Source organism: Quercus suber, unplaced genomic scaffold (assembly GCF_002906115.3).
Source record: "Quercus suber isolate HL8 unplaced genomic scaffold, Cork oak 2.0 scaffold_152, whole genome shotgun sequence".
Lineage (NCBI taxonomy): Eukaryota > Viridiplantae > Streptophyta > Magnoliopsida > Fagales > Fagaceae > Quercus > Quercus suber.
The window spans coordinates 1,110,319-1,129,767 of record NW_027069613.1 but is presented as its reverse complement, the minus strand read 5'-3'; the positions used below and the strand labels follow the sequence as shown (position 1 = coordinate 1,129,767).

Genomic DNA, 19,449 nt, shown 5'->3' with positions numbered 1-19,449 from the left:
AGGTTCAGGCACCACACATGTATATATAAGTTTCCCACTACAACGCGCACTTTCTCCTCCAATTTTTGCACTCACTCAGTGTATTTCTCAAAACAAACCTCTTCTACTGAAGTTTCATCTATCAATACAACTGTATTATTACAACTTTTTACCAGTAACACTTGTCTCGTTGTTGGATGACAAAGTGAGCCATGGATCTTAAAATGAGCAAGGTACTTGTTAATTTTTACTTTCTCAATCTTCTCTTCCTTTGGAAAGTTTTTATTCTTACCAAACTCAACTTCTCTTCACCTACAAGAATTGTTTTGTTATGAGTTTTCAAAAGCTTCAAGCTATAGTAAAGATCTTCTCCACTTTCATGTATTAAACAATCTTCTCTTTCTTTGCCTTTTTTTTATTATTATTATTTTTGTTTGTCAATCTCACTCAAAATAAGGTATGTTCAGCTTCTCTTGCATGGATAACCTTTGCTTACCAATCACCTTTTGCATAGTTGCATGGATAATATGATTATTATATATAAATTGATAGTATGACTTTATTATATAAAAAGAAAAATGCTAACGAATGCCTTAGGGTAATGGTTAATAATCCATTTAAAGAAAGTTATTATGAGAAAAAAAATATTTTGACATATATTTTTATTTTCTATAAAAATTGTGTCAAATTTTTTTTAAAATAAATTGTTAATTATTATTTTAAGAGCACTCGTTAGTATGATTAAGATAAAAAAAAAATATATATATATATATATATTTTCTTGGTGATTATATGGAGGAATGGTGCTTTACGTGGATTATGATTAAGATAAAAAAAAAATATATATATATATATATTTTCTTGGTGATTATATGGAGGAATGGTGCTTTACGTGGATGTTATAAAGGCAATCTAGATCAGGAGAACCACACCCAATTGCGTTGAAATCCCAAAAGATTGCTTAAACCTAACATCTAGGATTGGTGGCGAAATTGTATCTAGGTTCAATGAACCAAAATTTAATAAGCTTCATGCTTTTTTTGACTGGAACAAGTGCACCACACGTTTTGTGGTACCAAGTAATAGGTAATAGCTAAAGGCACTGTAGGCAGATGCGACTCGATTAACGATGATCTCTACTTGCCTCTAAAAGGACGCATTCGTAAATTAATACGTCCAGGTTCAATGAACCTTCATTAAATTCACAATTTGATTTCTGTCGTCTATGTACTCCATGACATGGATGCATGATTTATGCTCCTAAATTTAAGTACTCCGTAGATTATGCGTACTATTCATGTATGTCAAATGAAAAATTTTAAGACATTTCACTCCCATTTTGATTGTGGGGTTGGAAAAAAAATTAAAAGTTTATAGAAAAGTAATAAGTTTTAAGTTAGTCTAAACCTACCACGTAAGATAACTGTGAATATATATATATATAACTTATTATGGTTATAGAATAAATTATATAGACATACAAAAAGAAAAACTTGGGATAACCCAAAACCCAAAATCTCATTATCTTACAATAATTTCACATTCTCATTTTCGAAAAATTATCTTTTGCACTACATTTTTTTAATATTCCACCAATTATAATGTCATGTGATCATTGGACTTTCTATATAAAATAAACAAAATTTAAAATAGAAACAAATTAAACACATGATATACCATAATGAATTATAGCATTATTTTATTTTATTTTATTTTGACATATGGTAAATTTATATTTCAATTTATTGTAAAAATATTGCAATATTTTGTTGTATTTATAGAATAACTCATAATATATAATATATAAAATTGTTAATAAGTTTTTTTTTTTTTAAGTAAAGGAATTGTTCTATGACTATTGAAATTGGTGGAAAGAAATGGATAATGTTACTAAGATAGGTAAGATTTTCTGTGCTGAAAATAGTTATATAACTCGACTATCATGTGATAAAAAAAAAAAAAAAGCTAAACAAATTAAGAATATGATAAATTAAGAATAGAACGAGCTCCTCTTTGGTTTCTTCTTAATATATTCTTATTCATAAAAAGAAAATTAAGAATATTCTTATTCATAAAAAGAAAAATTAGAATTGGTGATGTATTTGTATGAGATTACGGATCAAACACTCAAATCCCTTATTGTAAGGGAAAAAAAGTACTCAAATCTAATAACATGCTAATTTATGTTTGACAAGTCAATTTAATAAGTACTAAAATTTTTTTTTAGACAGTTTCAATATATGACATCTGTTTTTTATGATAGCTACTTATCATAAGATTAAAACACCAATCGGTTTTTTGTGTAAGTAGTGATTGAATCTTAAATCTCTAATAAGTACCAACTAAATTGCAAGACACATACTATCTTTAATAAATTGAAAAAAAAATTAATGATAAAAATAATAAAAATGATTTTGTAATTTGTTAAAGCATTCATTTAGAAAATATTTTTAGAAACATTTTATGAAAAAAGAAACAAATAACTTATTTATATTTTCCATAAAATCGTTTTAACATTTTTCCTAAAATAATTCGAGGTCCTTAAAAAGAAAAAAAATAAACCAATATATACTTAAATGAATTTTTTTTTTTTTTAAAACTTAAACATTAATTTGGCATACATATAGAGACATATACATAAAGACACATCAACAAAACATCATCCATTCGAGTCACGTGCATTACTCCTACGACCTGGCCATGGGCGTGAGCTTCCTATAAATGCTCTACTCTCTCGTCTCCGCTCTCCCAACCAAACACAAAGACACAGAGACAGAGAGTTAGAGAGAGAAACAAAGAGATTGAGAGAGAGAGAGAGACCCTAATCGCTGAAAGTTAAACGCGGGTTTCTGGTTTCTCTCTCTCTTTGCCACCATAAAGCAACGATAAATCTGAAAATCTAACGACTTTCTCTCTCTAGAGTTTTCTCGGGAAAAAAAAGAATTCCACGATCTTCTTTGTAAGAACCGATTCCCTTTGATTTATTATTAATATTTATTTATTTATTTATTTTTGTTTTGATTAATTAGTGTAATGTGGGTTTTACTTTTGATGCGTTGAACAATGCTGGTGACTTTCTATTTTTGTGTGTCTTCTTTTATTTTATTTTATTATTATTATTTTTTTTTTTATATAAGTTGAATTGTGGTTATGCATTGTGATTTGAGCTTTCTGTTTGGTTGCTGAGAAAAAAACGTAGAACGAAAAACAAAATTTTAATTTAAGCCCTCTTTATGTCATTATTTTGATTTCAAGATAATGGAAAACTCAACTCCTAGAAATTTGGGTTTTGTCTATTTTTTGCCTCTTAATTTATTTCATTAGAATGAAGTCAATGGTTAAATAGTCATATTGTTCCAGAATTAGAACATAAGTAAGAAAAGAAAGAAATTGTTGACTAATTTAACTTGTTGAATGCTTTTGTGGAATTCAGTCATTCACTTAGGTTTAGATCTGTTTTTTTGGGAATGTACGCAAAATAGGCTTGAGAGTTGAGAGTCAAAGGTGTTAGGTAAAGGGTGCAAGAAACTATGGTCAATACTTAATATTCAATCTGATGGGTTTTTGGGAATTCTGAAATTTAGGGTATAAGTAAGATAAAAGTTGTGATTTAACCCCAGTTGGTGCTGGTGTAACTTAGTAATTAAAAGAAAATAAAAGGTATAGTGTTTCAATGTTTTTACAAACTTGGATTTAAGCTACCATATAAACGAATCCATTTAAATTACTGGTCAAAACCTAGGAAGCACAGACATGGATGGCAACCTAAATGAAGAGTTCGTGCTTCCTAAGTCAAAACTTCTATATATTTTGATAGTATTTGATTGATCAAGTTTTGGGCGGTTTTGTGTTTGTATGGTGGCAACTGCTGATTTGAGTTTTGGTTCAATCCCGTAAACAATGTTTAACTTAACAAAGCAATCTAATAATGTCTAACCAGCTTCAAGCTGCACAAACTAATAAATCCCAACCCATTTGCTTGAAAAAGCATTTATTTGCTTAAATGTGAACCTGAGGATCATTTTCTTTTGGCAGGTGTTACACAACCATGGTTTTTTGGGTTTTCGGNCGAAAAAAAAAAAATTGGTTTCTCTCTCTACCTTTAAATGATATAATGACAGCATATCGTGCATTTAGATATGGTATGTTTGGTGGAATATTCCTAACAGAACCTTTCTTTTATTTTTGCAGTTTCACATCCACTCCAGACAGAGAATCAAACAAGTACTATCTTGGACCTGCGCCATTGGAGGAAATGGCCAGGTAAAGTGATTAGTAATTCTTTGTTTTTTTCCTTTTCACCATCACCTAATTTGGTTCTTCTACTTCTACCCCTCATTTTGTGAAAATTTCTTCCTCAAGCTGATTTCTTTTGTGCTTTTGTTCAGGCAAATTGCAACTGCTAATGGGCCATGCGGAAACAATAGAGACTATCTTTTCCTGTTAGAGAAGGCCATGTCTCAAATTGGTGAGTTTTCCACCCAACATGAAATATCATAATACATTCAGACTTTCCTTTTGTTGAACATAGAGACCTGGTTTAAACTTTGACGGAGTTTCTGGAACATTTGTTAACAGGCCATGAGGAAGACATGGTGATAGAGCTTGCAAACGAGGTGAGGAAGGTACTTGATGAAGGAATTCCGAAGGAGAGGAAGTCGGTACTTGAAATTGAAGGAATTCCGAAGGAGAGGAAGTTGGTTGGGCCACCCCACATCCCACACAACAAGTCCCTTATGCCCACCCTTCAACTACATCCACTTCCAGAAGCCATTGCTATGGACTCCTCCTAGCCTGAGAAAGATACCAACTAAAGGATTTGCACAAGCTTCCAGAGTCTGCTAACCCATTTATTACCTTATTTTGGCGCTTATTTATTCTATTCCTACAACAGGGCAGTTTTTTTAGCAGTTTTTTTGCCTTTCAAAACTACTACACGGCAGTTAGTCACTCCTTTTTTGGAAGTCAATAATCTTTGCTTAGCTTAGCTTTGAGGCGCTGCAAGAAAGTGGTAACTGGAGTTGAAATGAGTGACTAACAATTTTCATACGAAATACAGAAAGTAGAAGACGATGGTGATATGCTAATTCCATTTTCCAACGAAGAGAAATCAATTGTTACTTCATGCGAAATACAGTAGTATATGGTGTGTGTGTGTGTTGTGGTGACAATTATGCCTTCATTTTTATTACTTAGTTTATTTTTGATAATTTGATTATTAATGTTATTCAAGATGATGATTGGATCAGTTTTGACACTAAATCAACAATCAAAATTGAAACTCAGATGCAGATTAAAACCCATAACCTAGGAGCAAATTGTTTCGTGTTATGGATTTTCCTAATTTTACATTGATGTGCCAATATTTATTACCACGATAATTCTGGTAGGGGATGATCACATCCAGTTAACCGTTGAGATTCTGATTCATTATAGTCTTTTCTGAAGTTGACCCCGGTGGTTGCATCACTAGTCTTAAAAGATAAACTAAGTTTGGAATTGGTACAGAATCGCATGCTTACAAATCTTAATGATCCTAACCTTGTTAGGCAAGAGAGGGAGAGCCCTTATATGTACCAATCTTTAATGTAGACAGCAGAGAGATTTTTTAGGCGGAAAGAAAGAATCAGATGCCACAATTTGGGGGGATCATAATTCCTCATTTTTTAAAATAAATTTGTGTCCATTAGAAATGCAAGGAATACTATAAGATGCCTTTATTATTACAATCAAGGGCAGTAGGAGATCCCGCACTACTCTAGGAGATGGCAATTAAATTCAATGAATAACTTCTTGGAACCTCTCACAGTAGTTTCAGTAGAGATGATTGCAACTAATTAAATCAGTATTGTTTAGCTTGTAAGGCTACTGGTCCAGAATGCTTGTGGAAGGGATCTGATCATACTACTACAGGAGCTAAGGTAAGGTTGGATTTGGTATGTAATCCAAAGAAATAAGGAGGTTTAGGGTTGAGGAGATTGAGAGAGTGGAACAAATTAGGCAGCTATCATGGGGTTTATATGGAGTTTATTTGCTCAAGCAGGTTCACTATGGGCTATTTGGGTTCATTCTAATTTGTTGAAAAATAGGTGCTTTGAATTCCATCCAAAGAAATTTAGGCTGTGTTTGTTTCGTGTAAAACGTTTTCCGAAAAATACATATTTTTCGGAAATGCTATTTTCTGGAAAAGAAAAATATTTTTAAGTGTTTGGTTGAATTATGAAAATTGTTGTGGAAAATATTTTCATGTGTTTGGATGTATTCTAAAAATGCTATTTTCTGGAAAATTTTTCACATTTTCTCAGCATCCAAACAAATTTTATTACAAAAAATTTCAACATCACAACCAATTCAACAACAAATTCCGGCAATAAAAACACAACACAACAACAACAATAAATTCCGGCGACAACAATCAGTTCATCCAAAAAAAAAAAACAACAACAACAATCAAATTAAAAAAAAAAAAACAAATTGAGAGATCGAGGAAGAGAGAGTGTGGAGGTGATGGGTCTGGTTCGTGGATCGGCGAGCTCGAGGAGGCGATGGGTCTAGGTGAAGGCGATGGGTTCGTCGTGCTCGTGGGTCTAGGTTCGTCGTGCTCGTGGGTCTAGGTTCGTCGTGCTCGTGGGTCTGGGTCTGGGTGAAGGCGATGGGTTCGTCGTGCTCGTGGGTCTGGGTGAAGGCGTGCTCGTGGGTCTGGGTCTGGGTGAAGGCGATGGGTTCGTCGTGCTCGTGCTCGTGGGTCTGGGTTGGTCGTGCTCGTGGGTCTAGGTCTGGGTTTGCCGTGCTCTGGGTTCGTCGTTCTCTTTGTCTCTCTCTCTTTGTTCTCTCGGTTTGTTTTCCGGAAAATTTCATTTGAAGTGAAAATGAAACCGGAAAACGTTTTCACCCGTTTTTGGGATTATTTTCGGTCAACCGGAAATTATTTTCAGTTTGACCAAATTTGAAGTAACAACCAAACACACCATTTTCCGTAAAATCATTTCCTGAAAACGTTTTCACCCGAAACAAACGGACCCTTAGTGAACCTACAAAGCAAGATTGGTTTGGTGGTATTGGGAGAGGAAGACAAGCCAGTTTGGATTCCGTCCAAATCTAGTCATTACACTAGTGCAAACCCCTGGAATCACATCAGAAGCAAAAACCCATAATTGAGCTAGTGGAAAGTGGTTTGGTTTCCTAGCCATACCCCTAGCATGCTTTTATAGGTTGGCTGGTTATTGACTAGCAACAAATGGTAGATTGCTACAATGGGGGCTCAATATTGATCCACAATGTGCTTTATGTAGGAACAAAATAGAGGACAAAGATCACTTGTTTTTCCAATGCCCTTTTTTTATAAAAGAATTTGAAAATTATTTCAAACTGGTGCCTTGTAAGACACCCAAAATTCCACTTGAATGAAGTCATAAGTTGGGGAGAGGCGGGGTTGAAGGGTAAAGGAAGGTATATATATTGAAGATGATCAAATGGGAAGTAAAGTGCAGATTGGAATCTCAGAAAGATTTCTGTAACTCTGTTATTAACAAAGCCATTTGTTGTTTTTGGTGTGTTTCTCATTCTGTTTTTAGGGACACTTCTTTAGGTTGAATCCCCTTTTGTTTCAGTGTTTCTTATTGATTTGGTGTAGGTTGTATTAGAGCTGATTATTCTCACCTCTTTGGTTCAGGTGTTCTGTTGTATATGATTTTTCAATTCTTTTGAAATAAAATTGCTCAAGAAGTTGACCTTGGTGACTTAATCACTAGGCTTTGAGGGAACTTAGTAATTCTGCTCCATCATTTTCTGCATGGGGTCATCTTATTAATGATATTAAGCTGTTGTTGCAATTTGCAAAGCGTTTGTGTATGGAAGGTTAGCTTAGGAATGCAATGTAAAAACAAACCGGCCAAAGCTTTAGCACACTATACCATTTTCCAGGACTGTAACCATGTGTGGGTTAAGGAATGTCCTCAGTTTCTTTTCTTACACCCCCTGGTGGTCTCTGATACATGCTTTGTAATTTTGTACTTTCTAAAATTTTATTAATAAAATTGCATACATATATGTTATATATAATAAACATTATAAGTTTGGTCATTTTTTATTAGTTTTTTTTTTTTTTTTAAGTCACTTTATGCACAGCTTTTCAATGAATCAAATTTTTAAAAATACAGTTGTACTTCTACTTAATGATTTTTTTTGGATCAATTTTTTTTTTTTTAAATCTTCTGCCTTAATTCTATTATGAAGAAGATGAATCCTATATAATAATAATAAAGAATCCTATTAGGTATTAGGATTGTAAGGACGCAATTTGGTTCCTAAGCCCAAAAGATAGAAACGATCTAAGCCCAAAGAGCCCAATACAATGAATTTGTAGAGAGTAAGTTCGAAAACTAGGCTCTAGTGAGTTGGGTAACAATTATAATGGATCCAATTCACAACAAAGCAAAGATAGACTAGTTTTATCTAAAGAAAATCGTCATTGGCACAATCTGAGGAGATCAATTTTTGTATATATTTCTTGAATTTGGATACAAGCACAGTTCTTGTTGTTACAATGTTTTTTTCGCGATTTTCCGATCACTTTCCCTTTAGGGTCTTCTTTCTATTTTATACTATCTTTCTTCTTTCATCTCTACCCTCCACGTGTAGATTAGATTGTTGGTGTTGATTCTTATCTCAACAACACATTCTTGAAATCTTTGGAGAATAGCTGTAAGGCTGAAAATTACTTTTCAAGTATCACTTCTTCATTAATGCGACCAAAGAGTTAGCTACAGAGCATTCATGCGGTGATAGCAACTTTCTCTTAGATATTATATAGCTTCCCTCTGTCCTGTGCTTCTAGGATGCTTGTCCTTATCAACAGAACTTTCTGGAACATTGCCCTAAATGGCAGATCACATCGTCGGACCTCGGCTTTGCTTAGCCGAGGAGGCATTCATCCTCGGACTACCTTCTTGGACTCTTATGATCAAACCTCACATCTTCATTCACTAACACAGACTCTCATAACAATGTTTTACATGTCCTCGAACTACTTAATGTCTTCGGATTAGATCCCCCCAATATATACATAGATACACACTATTGGGCCTATCACCCCTACAAGGGTCTTTCTCAAAAAAAAAAAAAAAAAAAAAAAAAAAAAAGGCATTAAGGTGTGCTAGACTATGAAAAATTATATTTTTATTTTATTTCAAATAATTTGAATAGAGTACAAAAAGTCTTCTTCTTTTTCCTTTTTTCCATTAGTGAAATTTATGGATGGATTTGGGTTTTACTAATATGTGGATTTTTTTTATGATATGTCATTTCAAATTCATAATATTACAAGTTTTGTTGTTTGGACAAAAATTTTAAAGTCCACATTATTATATGTGGTTAAATAAATACCAAACCATTTCTTCAAATCTCTTAATTTAAAACTTTCTTATCCAAACACAACCGAGGAGAATGGACCAGATTGGATCGAATAAGACCAAAGTTGACAGAATGGGCCGAATAGAAGCAAATTGGACTGAATATAACTAAAGTGGACAGAATGGACTAAAATGACTGAATAGAACCGAATAGGACCGAATTAGATGGAAGTGGACAGAATGGACCGAATTGGACGGAAGTGGACAAAATGGACCAAAGTGGATCGAATAAGACCGAAATAGATAAAATGGACCGAATAGGATGAACATGGACCGATTAGGATCAAATTGGACTGAATATGACCAAAGTGAACAAAATGGACTGGATTGGATCAAATAAGAATGACTGGACCGAATATGACCAAAGTAGACAGAATGGACCGAAATGACTGAATAGAACTGAACTAGACCAAATGGACGAAACTATACAGAATGGACCGAATAGGACTAAAGTGGCATAATGGACCGAATAAGACCAAAGTGGTCCATTAGGACCAAATTGGACTGAATATGACCAAAGTACAGAATGGACCGGATTTGACCGAATAGGACCAAAGTGGACCAAATAAGAACGAATAGAACCAAATTGGATCAAATAAGAACAAATGGACCAAGACAGAATGTACCGAATATAACCAAATTGGACCAAATATGACCAAAGTGGATAGAATGGGTCGAATATGACCAAAGTGGACTAAGTAATCAATGGGGACCAAATATAACCAAAGTGAATAGAATGGACTAAAGTTGACCAAATATGATCAAAGTGGACTAAAGTACACAACATAAATATAAGAGAAACCTCGTTTGTGATGGTAACATTTGTTTTAAAAATAAAATAAATAAAATAATGATGTTTTGAAGCCTTCAAAGCAAGGTAGTAAATATGAATATAGAATATATATGATATTGAGTTTTATTTATTAATTCTTATTTAAACATGCAATTCATGCATCATAAATAAATATAGGACATTCAATGTTTGGCACCTTGTTGTCAATATGAGTTTCGATGTATTTGACATCATAAAAAGGGTGACACTATCCCCCTGTACCCTTGATGCGATGATCACTCTACAAGTGTAAGTGCTTGTAAGATGCAAGGAACAAGGGCTGGGGTTTAAATCTCCAAGAGAGAAATTCAAACACATATATATTTAGATTAGGCTAGAGTAGACTTCTATTTCAAATTAATATTATATATATATATATATATATATATAAAGTGACATAGTTGTTATTGTAGTTGAATTTATGGTTTGATTGCATGGGCTCTACACATATTTAGCATGTGAAGATTGGATGATCTTCTTGTACTTAGTCATGGTGTGTTTCTTCTTTTATATGTCTCGCTGATGTTTCCACAGCAGGTTTACCATGGCTCGAAAGTTAAAACTACAACTACAATGTTGTTTAATTTTTCTATAAGGGTTTTTGCTTCCTATATAAATGTATGAGTCTAGCTTAGCCTAGCTTTTTTAATCTTACATGATTTTTAAGAGAGTATACAAATATGCTTTTGGAAGCAAGTCAAAGACTTATACACCATTAAAAAAAAAAAAAAAAAAATCCTAATGGGAGTCTAAATACAAACTATGTTTTGGGTATTAAAATGAGTTATTGACATTTGATTAGTTTTTATCAAATAAATAAGGAATTAAAAAAATTATGTGTCAAATAAATATATAAAAATTATGTGAAAAATTGTAAGGCTACCAAAGCTTATGTGGCATGATATGGAAGAGTTAAAAATAAAATAAAATGAAACGTCTTATGCTATATATATATATAAGTGTATGGTGATTATAATATGCTTTTTTTTTTTTGTAAATAATAATTATTATGAGTTTTACTAGCATATGCCATTTTAGGAAAATTTTAAAATATATATGATTATCTCTATATATCTCTATATATTAAGAGGATTTAAAAAATTAGTTATGACTTCAGAAAATGTCAAAAATATCCTTAATCTAATTAGATAATTTATATTCTTAAAAATAAAAAATAGATTAAAATTGTAATTCAATAGAATTAAAAAAAAAAAAAAAAACTACAGGAGAAACTTTTTTCCTAAAAATTAAAACATAATTTGTAACAGCTATAGTTTCAGTCATTTTTTTATCCTATGATTTCTAGGCAACATTTTTACTGGCATTCTTTTTGGGATTGCAAGTTAAGACACTACTTTAATAATGATAGGCCAAAAACATATTGACCCCCTTGTGATGGATTAATTGATTAATTACCCAAGTTTATTAATTAATCAAATTAACATGCAAAGCAGTAGTAGCACAAACAAATTACCAATAACTAAAGTATGCAGTGGAAAATAAATTAATATGGTGATTTGTTTACGAATGGGAAAAATCTACACGGTAAAAATCTCACCAGGTGATTTTAAGGTCACCACTCTCGAAACTCCACTATTATCACAACAAGCAGTTACAAGTAAAGGAATCCCAGTACCTTATACCAACCTACAGTTAAACCCTTACCCCAATACCCAATTTGATTTGTTCTATAGTGACAATTTCTCCTTTTGATGCATGGCTCCCAAGTACGTGACTAACCAGTTGCGCAGATCCCAGTACGTGACTTCAATCACTAAATAAAGAAGATTGTTAGCTGCAAAGTTCTTCAGTTCATCCACACGATAAAGATCAAGAAGATGCTTGGTTACAAAACCATACGGTGTACAAATACAACAACTTTTTCAGAAGAGGTGAATTAGGGCAAAATTTCATCTCCGGTCACAATTTGCTTGAGCAAACTTTTCTCAAAGTTTGTGCAACTTGTGTACTCTTTGACGGCCCTTAAAATAATCTTTTTATAAGTCTAGAGTTAGGAGAAAAGAAGGCCCAAAGACACATTCACAGATCCCAAAAAAATCATATCAGAATCCTGAAATTCTTAAACCTTGACAAATAGGAGTTGTCGAGCAGGTGTTGAGCACACGGGGCTGAAATAGCTTCTTAAGCTCAATAGATGCAGCTGTTGAGCCAGCTGTCGAGTTTTAATGAACTTGCACTATTCAGCTTGTTTCTTGGACAAACTTGAATTGCTTTAACACTTGATTTTGAAACCTTGTTTTTTGAAGTATTAAGAATGCCTAGATCTACCCAATTATAAGTAAAGTGCGTTTTGTCAAAGGATTAGTCAATTACATAAAATAGTGACATATGTTTTTAACAAGTGAAACACATATGTCCTAACAAATAGCAAAAGAATTTTTTTTTTTTGGAAATTAATAACAAAAGAAGTTTAAGTACAGCATAGGTAGGGTAGAAAACTCCCGAAGCATTAGGCTTAACATACATGTATGGGATCTCAATAAAGTATAAAAGCTTCATTTATCTCACACCCCCCTTGCGAAAAAGTTTACACCAAAATTTCCTTTCCTTTTTCTTTACTTGACTTCAAGAGAGTGGAATTTGTTGAGAAGGTACCTGCAATCAAGTATCAAGACACTCAAAGGGTGAGGTTGAAAAGTTTCATTCCCAGATTGTTTCAGCTAGCTGGTTTACGATTATCATTGCATCCAAGTATCCAACTCCACCACAAATCCGAAAACTCTTTACCATTTTCCTTATTTATTGATTAGACCCCTTCTCCCATTGGCATCAATTATTGAATCAAATGGCAGGAACTCCAAAACAACAGACAGAAATGAATGATCGGGCCCAAACTAGTGACTTATTTTTTCAATAATTCACACACTTCTTCCTGTTCTGCATACATTTCATGTGGATAAAGCGAACAAAATGGACCACTCTCGATTGGCGAGAAATAGAACAATTAATTGTGGTAGATCATCAAAAAAAAGAAGAACAATTAATTGTGGTAGTGTACCTGTGCATTTGGCTTAATGTTAATATCTCGCTGACGTGGATTCTGGGGGCTTATTTCGTAAAGAAAATAATATAGTACTAGATTTTCCTTGTGACCTATAGTACTCGGTGTTGGATGGCTATAAAAAGCTCTAAGTTTTTTCGCAACAAGAACTCAAGCAAACCTTCACTCTTCTGCCCCAAACCTTGTGATTTTCTAACCTTTCTTTTTTTTCTTGTGTTACCCAATTAGTAATCCATTATGGGCAGCAAGTTGGTGCCGAGTTCAGTACAACAAAGTGAGCTGAGCGTGTTAACCATGTCCGACCACGACATCATGAACCACATTTATGCAACCCATGTTCATGGTGACGAAAAGTTTGATGTTGAGTCTCTTTTCGTTCTCGTCGAAAACATCCTTCAGCGTGCCACCCTGATTGTTGACCATGTTGCACTGGTACACTACCATAATTCTTTATTAGAATAAGATGCTCTCTCTCGCTCTCTCTCTCTCTCTGGTTAATTTTCTTTTTCCTAAGTCGGAATTTTAACTTGGACTGAAGCATTCCATAGTTTGGAATACACTATAGTGAGGTAGGCTAGCCATTACTTTTAACAAAGAAATTGAAAAACCACTTCAGCCTTAACGAAGTGGAATAAGCACAGCAGGTTGCTTTTCATTTTTTGTTTCTTTAAAATGAGGGATATGTAATGCAAGTCCATTTTGTTGGTATGAGCATAGGTATGAGAATCAAAGTTGAAGCATTTGGGTGTGTTCTAGATTACTGAGGCCGGACAAATATAAAAATTTTAGAGTTAAGTACAACAATTTTCATAAAATATTTCTTAATTATTGTAGATGGTTAATGATAACTAATGAAGTGATGTGACCAAACAAGAACCAATAAAAATGCCAACTCAACTAACATTACTCAGAAAAATAATTTTCCTCTTTATTCTTCTCAATACAATTATTTACACTCACTGCAGGGTACCCAAGTACACTTGGAGAGCTTGGAAGACAAGACCCCTAAGGCCAACTTTAATCCACCATTGTGTACACTGAAGAAAATTTCCAGCGAGGTAATCAGAATGAAATAATTTTATTTCAAAATAATTAAATTAATATTTATAATTAAAAGTGTTTAAATAATGCTTAAGTGATTAAATTCATTATTTTTAAATTTATCAATTATTATACCAGTAAGCATCATTTTAAATTACTAGATTAAAATTTTTCATAATAAAAGCTCTGTAATGTCAGATGCAATGCAAGACTCCTGGTGAGGAAATTGCACACAAGACAACAATGTCAATACTTAACAAACTGTCAAGCTATTCGTGGGATGCAAAGGCAGTGCTCACACTTGCTGCTTTTGCTTTAGAATATGGGGATTTCTGGCTACTTGCCCAACTTCACCCATCAGATCAACTCGCCAAATCAATTGGGATCTTAAAGCGAGTACCTGTTATCTTAAGGCGCCCAGGCCTTCAAAAACATCGAAGAGCATTGGTTGAACTTAACAACCTGATCAAGGCCACATTGGAAATGATAGAGTGCATCTTTGAGTTGGAGAAGCTATCTATCTATGATACAAGGGATGTACCTGCATTGTTAATTGCCATGGACCGTATTCCAGTCGATGTCTATTGGGCTATCATAACTGTTGTAGCTTGCTCAACTAAGATGTGTGGCCTCACTAATGAAGAGTAAGTTTTTATCTATGTCAAATTGTTTTGATCAAATCTTTGAAGTACTTCCCTATCCTATACGAGTTATAAGTCTTATTAATTACCGTACGAGCAATCTTCTCTTCACAAACTTTAGTCAAAAACCTTTTGTGAAGTTTCATCCCCACGTTTTCTGTTTTGAAATGGGTATTTAGTTTTTACAATTGAGTGAAAATTATCTTGTGAAAGATTTTTCAATAGAAGTTGTGAAAATGGTATTGTTGTTATAATATAAGTGGGTAATTAATAGAAAGAAATCTAATTATTGTTGATAGTTCTAAAAAGATATTATCATTTACCATTAAAAATATTTATTTATAAATTTTTTTATTAAATTGGGCTAAATTACCATACAGCTCTTGGTGGATATGGGTGTCCGTGACCAAAATGAAATCGTCAGAATCCCCTTCAAAAATCCTTTAATAATTTTATTCTTATAGAAACTTTAGGACTTCAAAATTTAGGAATTAAAATATTTGTGTGACTAGATTGTAATAGAGTTAAACTACAAGAAATAAAATAGGTTGTAATTGAAATTCGTCCCCCAAAATCCGTTACTTTGGACAAAAGCTTATCAATTTCATTTGATTCAATTAAAGGGATCAATTATAAAATTAAAAATTTGAGAACTAAATTGAGTTATAATATATAGAAGCAAACCACATAGAATAAATTGTAATTTTTCCATAAAAAAATTAACGCAAATGGTTGCCCACTTTTCAGGGACCAGGTGCAGGAACTATCCCACTTTGCTCAGAAGCTCAACATTGTCCTCAGCATATTAAAGAAGCAGATTCAACTTTGCAAACAACAAATAGGTAAAGGCCACTAAGCGGTTTCGTTCTTAAGAATGCATAGATGCTGAAAGCTATCTTACATAGCTATGTTGCAAAATGCAATGCAATGTCTTCAAAATGGACCACACTGCTCATGAAAAATCCTTGTTTACACAGAGGATCTGGAGGCTCATCGAAAGATCAAGAAACTCTTACAAACCCCTAATGAGATTATGGAGGTTTTCAAGGCACTTATTTATGCCAAGAATAATCTGCAGCTGCTCATTGATGGTTCTACTCAGAAAACGGTGCGCTCTTTTTACACGTCATTATATAGTTTGTTACCATGACTGTTAACCCTTATCACAGCCACAAGTTCAATTGTACTGGTAGCTGCTTTTATTATAATTATTTTTTATTATTAGACTAAGAATACCAATTAATTTTTAAAATAAACGAAGATTAAACTTAAATTTTTTATTCGATCACAAGAGACTTGATGAATTGAGTTAATTAGAACTCATATAATCAGGTCATATTTAGCCAAAGCTTATGGAAACGGAATCCAAAAAGGTTATAATAATTGTATCCCTATATATATTTGCATTATAAACTAAAAAAGCCCTATATGTTTGCCACTCATAATTGTCTTTAAGATTCTCAGGAAAAAAAATTCTGTAAGATAATATCTTCCAGATACCATGTTCTAAAACAGTGGAACACATGATAAAACACCAAATATTTTATATATGGAGAGAATACCACACATGCAATGTTGCAACCAAGGTCCAAATAACTTCATCTTTTGTCAAGAAATAATTGTGGAATAGGACCGAGGAAAAAAGGTAAAAGCATTTTCTAAAGGTGAGAGAAAAGAAAAGGGGATTGGAAAGAGAATAAAGCATCTTTGTCATTATACCGGCTAAAATGGTGCGAAGAATCTAAACATTTCATTAGTTATAATTTAACTTGACTAATAATATAGACTTTCTAAAAAATAATATTTCATCCGTCCTATTTTTTTTTTTTTTTTTCTATTTCATTTTGAGATATTCCAAAATATTGTCATGTTTTTAAAAATAAAAGTCATTAATTTATTAATGTTCATATTATACCCCCTATCAATTTACTAATTCAATTTTTTGATAAATTTTTTTAAGAGTAGTTTTGGAAACTTATACATTTTTAAAAGATAGACAAGATAATAAATTATATTTCCTTATAAAGTTTGACTTTTCAAACATGACAAAAAAAGTGGAACGGATGGAGTAATAATAATGACGATAAAAATTTGAATATATAATGTTTGGTTTCATTACAATAGTTTTTCTCATCAAGTTAAAACACTGATTTTTAATATGGAAGAAAGTTGAACTCCTGCTATTAAAGTGATAACTTTTATTTTTTCAGAAAAGAAAACATAATATCATTACGAAGATATAACCACGTGTCACCATAACGAATACCAAGTTCTTTAGAACCCACTGGTAATTTAATTTCGTTGAATCACATGCAATAAAAAAAAAAAAAAAAAAATCAAAGAATAATTAGGTTATCAGGTATGAAGTTGGTGCTAATATTTTTTTTGAGCAAAAAGTTGGTGCTAATATATAGAGACTCTGATGTTCTCAATTGTATTGACAAACAGGTCAGCATTGAAGTGTTAAAAAAGAAGAATATTCTATTGTGCATTTCGGGCGTGGACATCTCTATTGATGAAATTTCAATCTTAAAGCCAATTTATGATGAAATAAGGAAGGAGGAGCAGTACAAGATTGTATGGATCCCGATTGTTGACCAATGGAACGATGACACGCGTGAGAAGTTTGAGATGCTCAAGTCCAAGATGCCATGGTACGTAGTGCAGTACTTTTCACCCATAGCTGGTATCAGGGTCATAAAAGAGGAGTGGCACTTCAAGAACAAGCCTATTATCGTGGTGATGAACCCAAAAGGAAAGGTGGAGTGCCCAAATGCAATCCATATGATTCGGGTATGGGGAATGAGGGCCTTTCCTTTCAGTAGCTCTGTTGAAGAAGCTTTATCAAATGGAAGAGACTGGATGGGATCCATAGTGACTGGCATAAACCCAAATTTACATAATTGGGTAAAGTTAACTTAACTAATACAAGTCCTAAAACACAATTGCTTAGGCACTAGCACACACATTCAGAAATGAATAAAAATCTTTTATTTTACTCTAAATGTTCCACTTTCTATACTGCACATTTTGTCATGCATATTTTTTTTCCCATTTAAAATAACAAAAATTTTGATATAATTGATAGTATATAAAGTGAAATACTGAGGAGTAGACATTTGTGATTTAATCTCACACATAATTAAACTAGTGATGTTCATGCAGAAAAAAAACTGATGATTAAAACATTTTGCTCAATCAGATCAAAGAGGAGAAGTACATTTTCCTCTATGGTGGCAAGGACAAAGAGTGGATTCAACAATTTACTAAAAGTGCAAATGCCCTTGTAAACGATCCAGTGATAAAGGATGCAAGGGTTTCTATTGAGTTGCTTTGTGTTGGAAAGAGCAACAAAGGTGAGGATGACCACAGTATCTTAGGGCATTTCTGGAACCGTATAGATAGCTTTTTCTTTTCCAAAACACAAAGGAAAAGTGAACCCGACCCAGTGACACATGAAATCCAAAAGCTGCTTTCGTACAAGAATGAGAGTGGATGGGCTGTACTTAGTAAAGGGTCTAGAGTGGTGGTGAGTGGACATGGGACCTCATTTTTTAAGGTGTTAGAGGAGTTTGAGAAATGGAAAGAGTATGTGCGCCAAATAGGCTTCGAAGTTTGCTTCAAGGAGTACCATGACAAGCTTCTTCACACTACTCGACGTTGTTGCCGTGTGGATATCCCCATTACTACTGGAAAGATCCCAGAGCATATGAAATGTCCCGAGTGTCCACGAGTCATGGAGGCCTATATTAGTTTCAAGTGTTGCCACATTGACAGTGCTATGAATGGACTGCATTAGATCCCTACTTCTCTTTCTGCTAGCTTGTATCGCTACTAAATAATAATATTATGTTTAAGACTTTTCTTTATATGCTAATATAATGTTTAAGATTTTTTTGGTTAGTAATCAGTGCCACTAGTATGGGGGTGTGTGTGTTTGAGTAATGCTTCGATAAAAGACGTACATCTTGATTAATTTGGTGACTGATGCCCACATTTGTGGGTTGCATCTTTGTATAACGTCAAATTTTGACATTGCAATAATGGAAGACATCTTTATTTATAAGTATGACACTTTGCTAGCATTTTTTTTTTAAATAATCTTTTTCTAGGTTAAAAGATGGAACTTTGAAGAAATATAATACCTCGTTAAAACATTCACAATAGAGAACGTAAAACCATGCAAAAGCTATTTTAGCACCCCGAACCATAAAAATCATGCTACATCAAAAGTGTTATGTCTAAAAATTTATTACATTCAACTAGTGAACTATAAAAGAGGATACGTAAAGGCTATGAGATGTGAATGGAATGGGTTCATAGTTGATATCACGATTTGCCATAAAAATATTTGTTAGCCTTTGGATTATTTTAAATAACTTAAAAGACATGGTTGATTTCATTTAGAAGAACTAAGAATAGAAAGAGTTTTCTTCCTCTTCTCTCCACTCTATAAAAGTGCTTTGTGAAAGTGAGTCTCTTTTATTGTGAGTGGTGTGTGAGTGTTTGGAAGTTTGAGCACGT

General features: G+C 33.1%; 2 protein-coding genes across 2 annotated transcripts; both read left to right on the top strand.

Annotated features, from left to right (window-relative positions):
* The first annotated feature begins 4,054 nt into the window (after positions 1-4,054).
* Positions 4,055-5,227, top strand: LOC136061532 (gamma-glutamylcyclotransferase 2-2-like). The gene is made up of 3 exons (XM_065777304.1): positions 4,055-4,242; positions 4,368-4,447; positions 4,558-5,227. Exons 1-3 carry the CDS (start codon positions 4,094-4,096, stop codon positions 4,770-4,772), a joined length of 444 nt encoding a protein of 147 aa, XP_065633376.1. The 5' UTR covers positions 4,055-4,093; the 3' UTR covers positions 4,773-5,227.
* Positions 5,228-13,457: 8,230 nt separating this feature from the next.
* LOC112009365 (protein SIEVE ELEMENT OCCLUSION B) lies at positions 13,458-18,828 on the top strand. The gene is made up of 7 exons (XM_065777303.1): positions 13,458-13,675; positions 14,209-14,301; positions 14,483-14,928; positions 15,673-15,767; positions 15,903-16,033; positions 17,374-17,832; positions 18,128-18,828. Exons 1-7 carry the CDS (start codon positions 13,481-13,483, stop codon positions 18,722-18,724), a joined length of 2,016 nt encoding a protein of 671 aa, XP_065633375.1. The 5' UTR covers positions 13,458-13,480; the 3' UTR covers positions 18,725-18,828.
* The last annotated feature ends 621 nt before the right edge of the window (positions 18,829-19,449 follow it).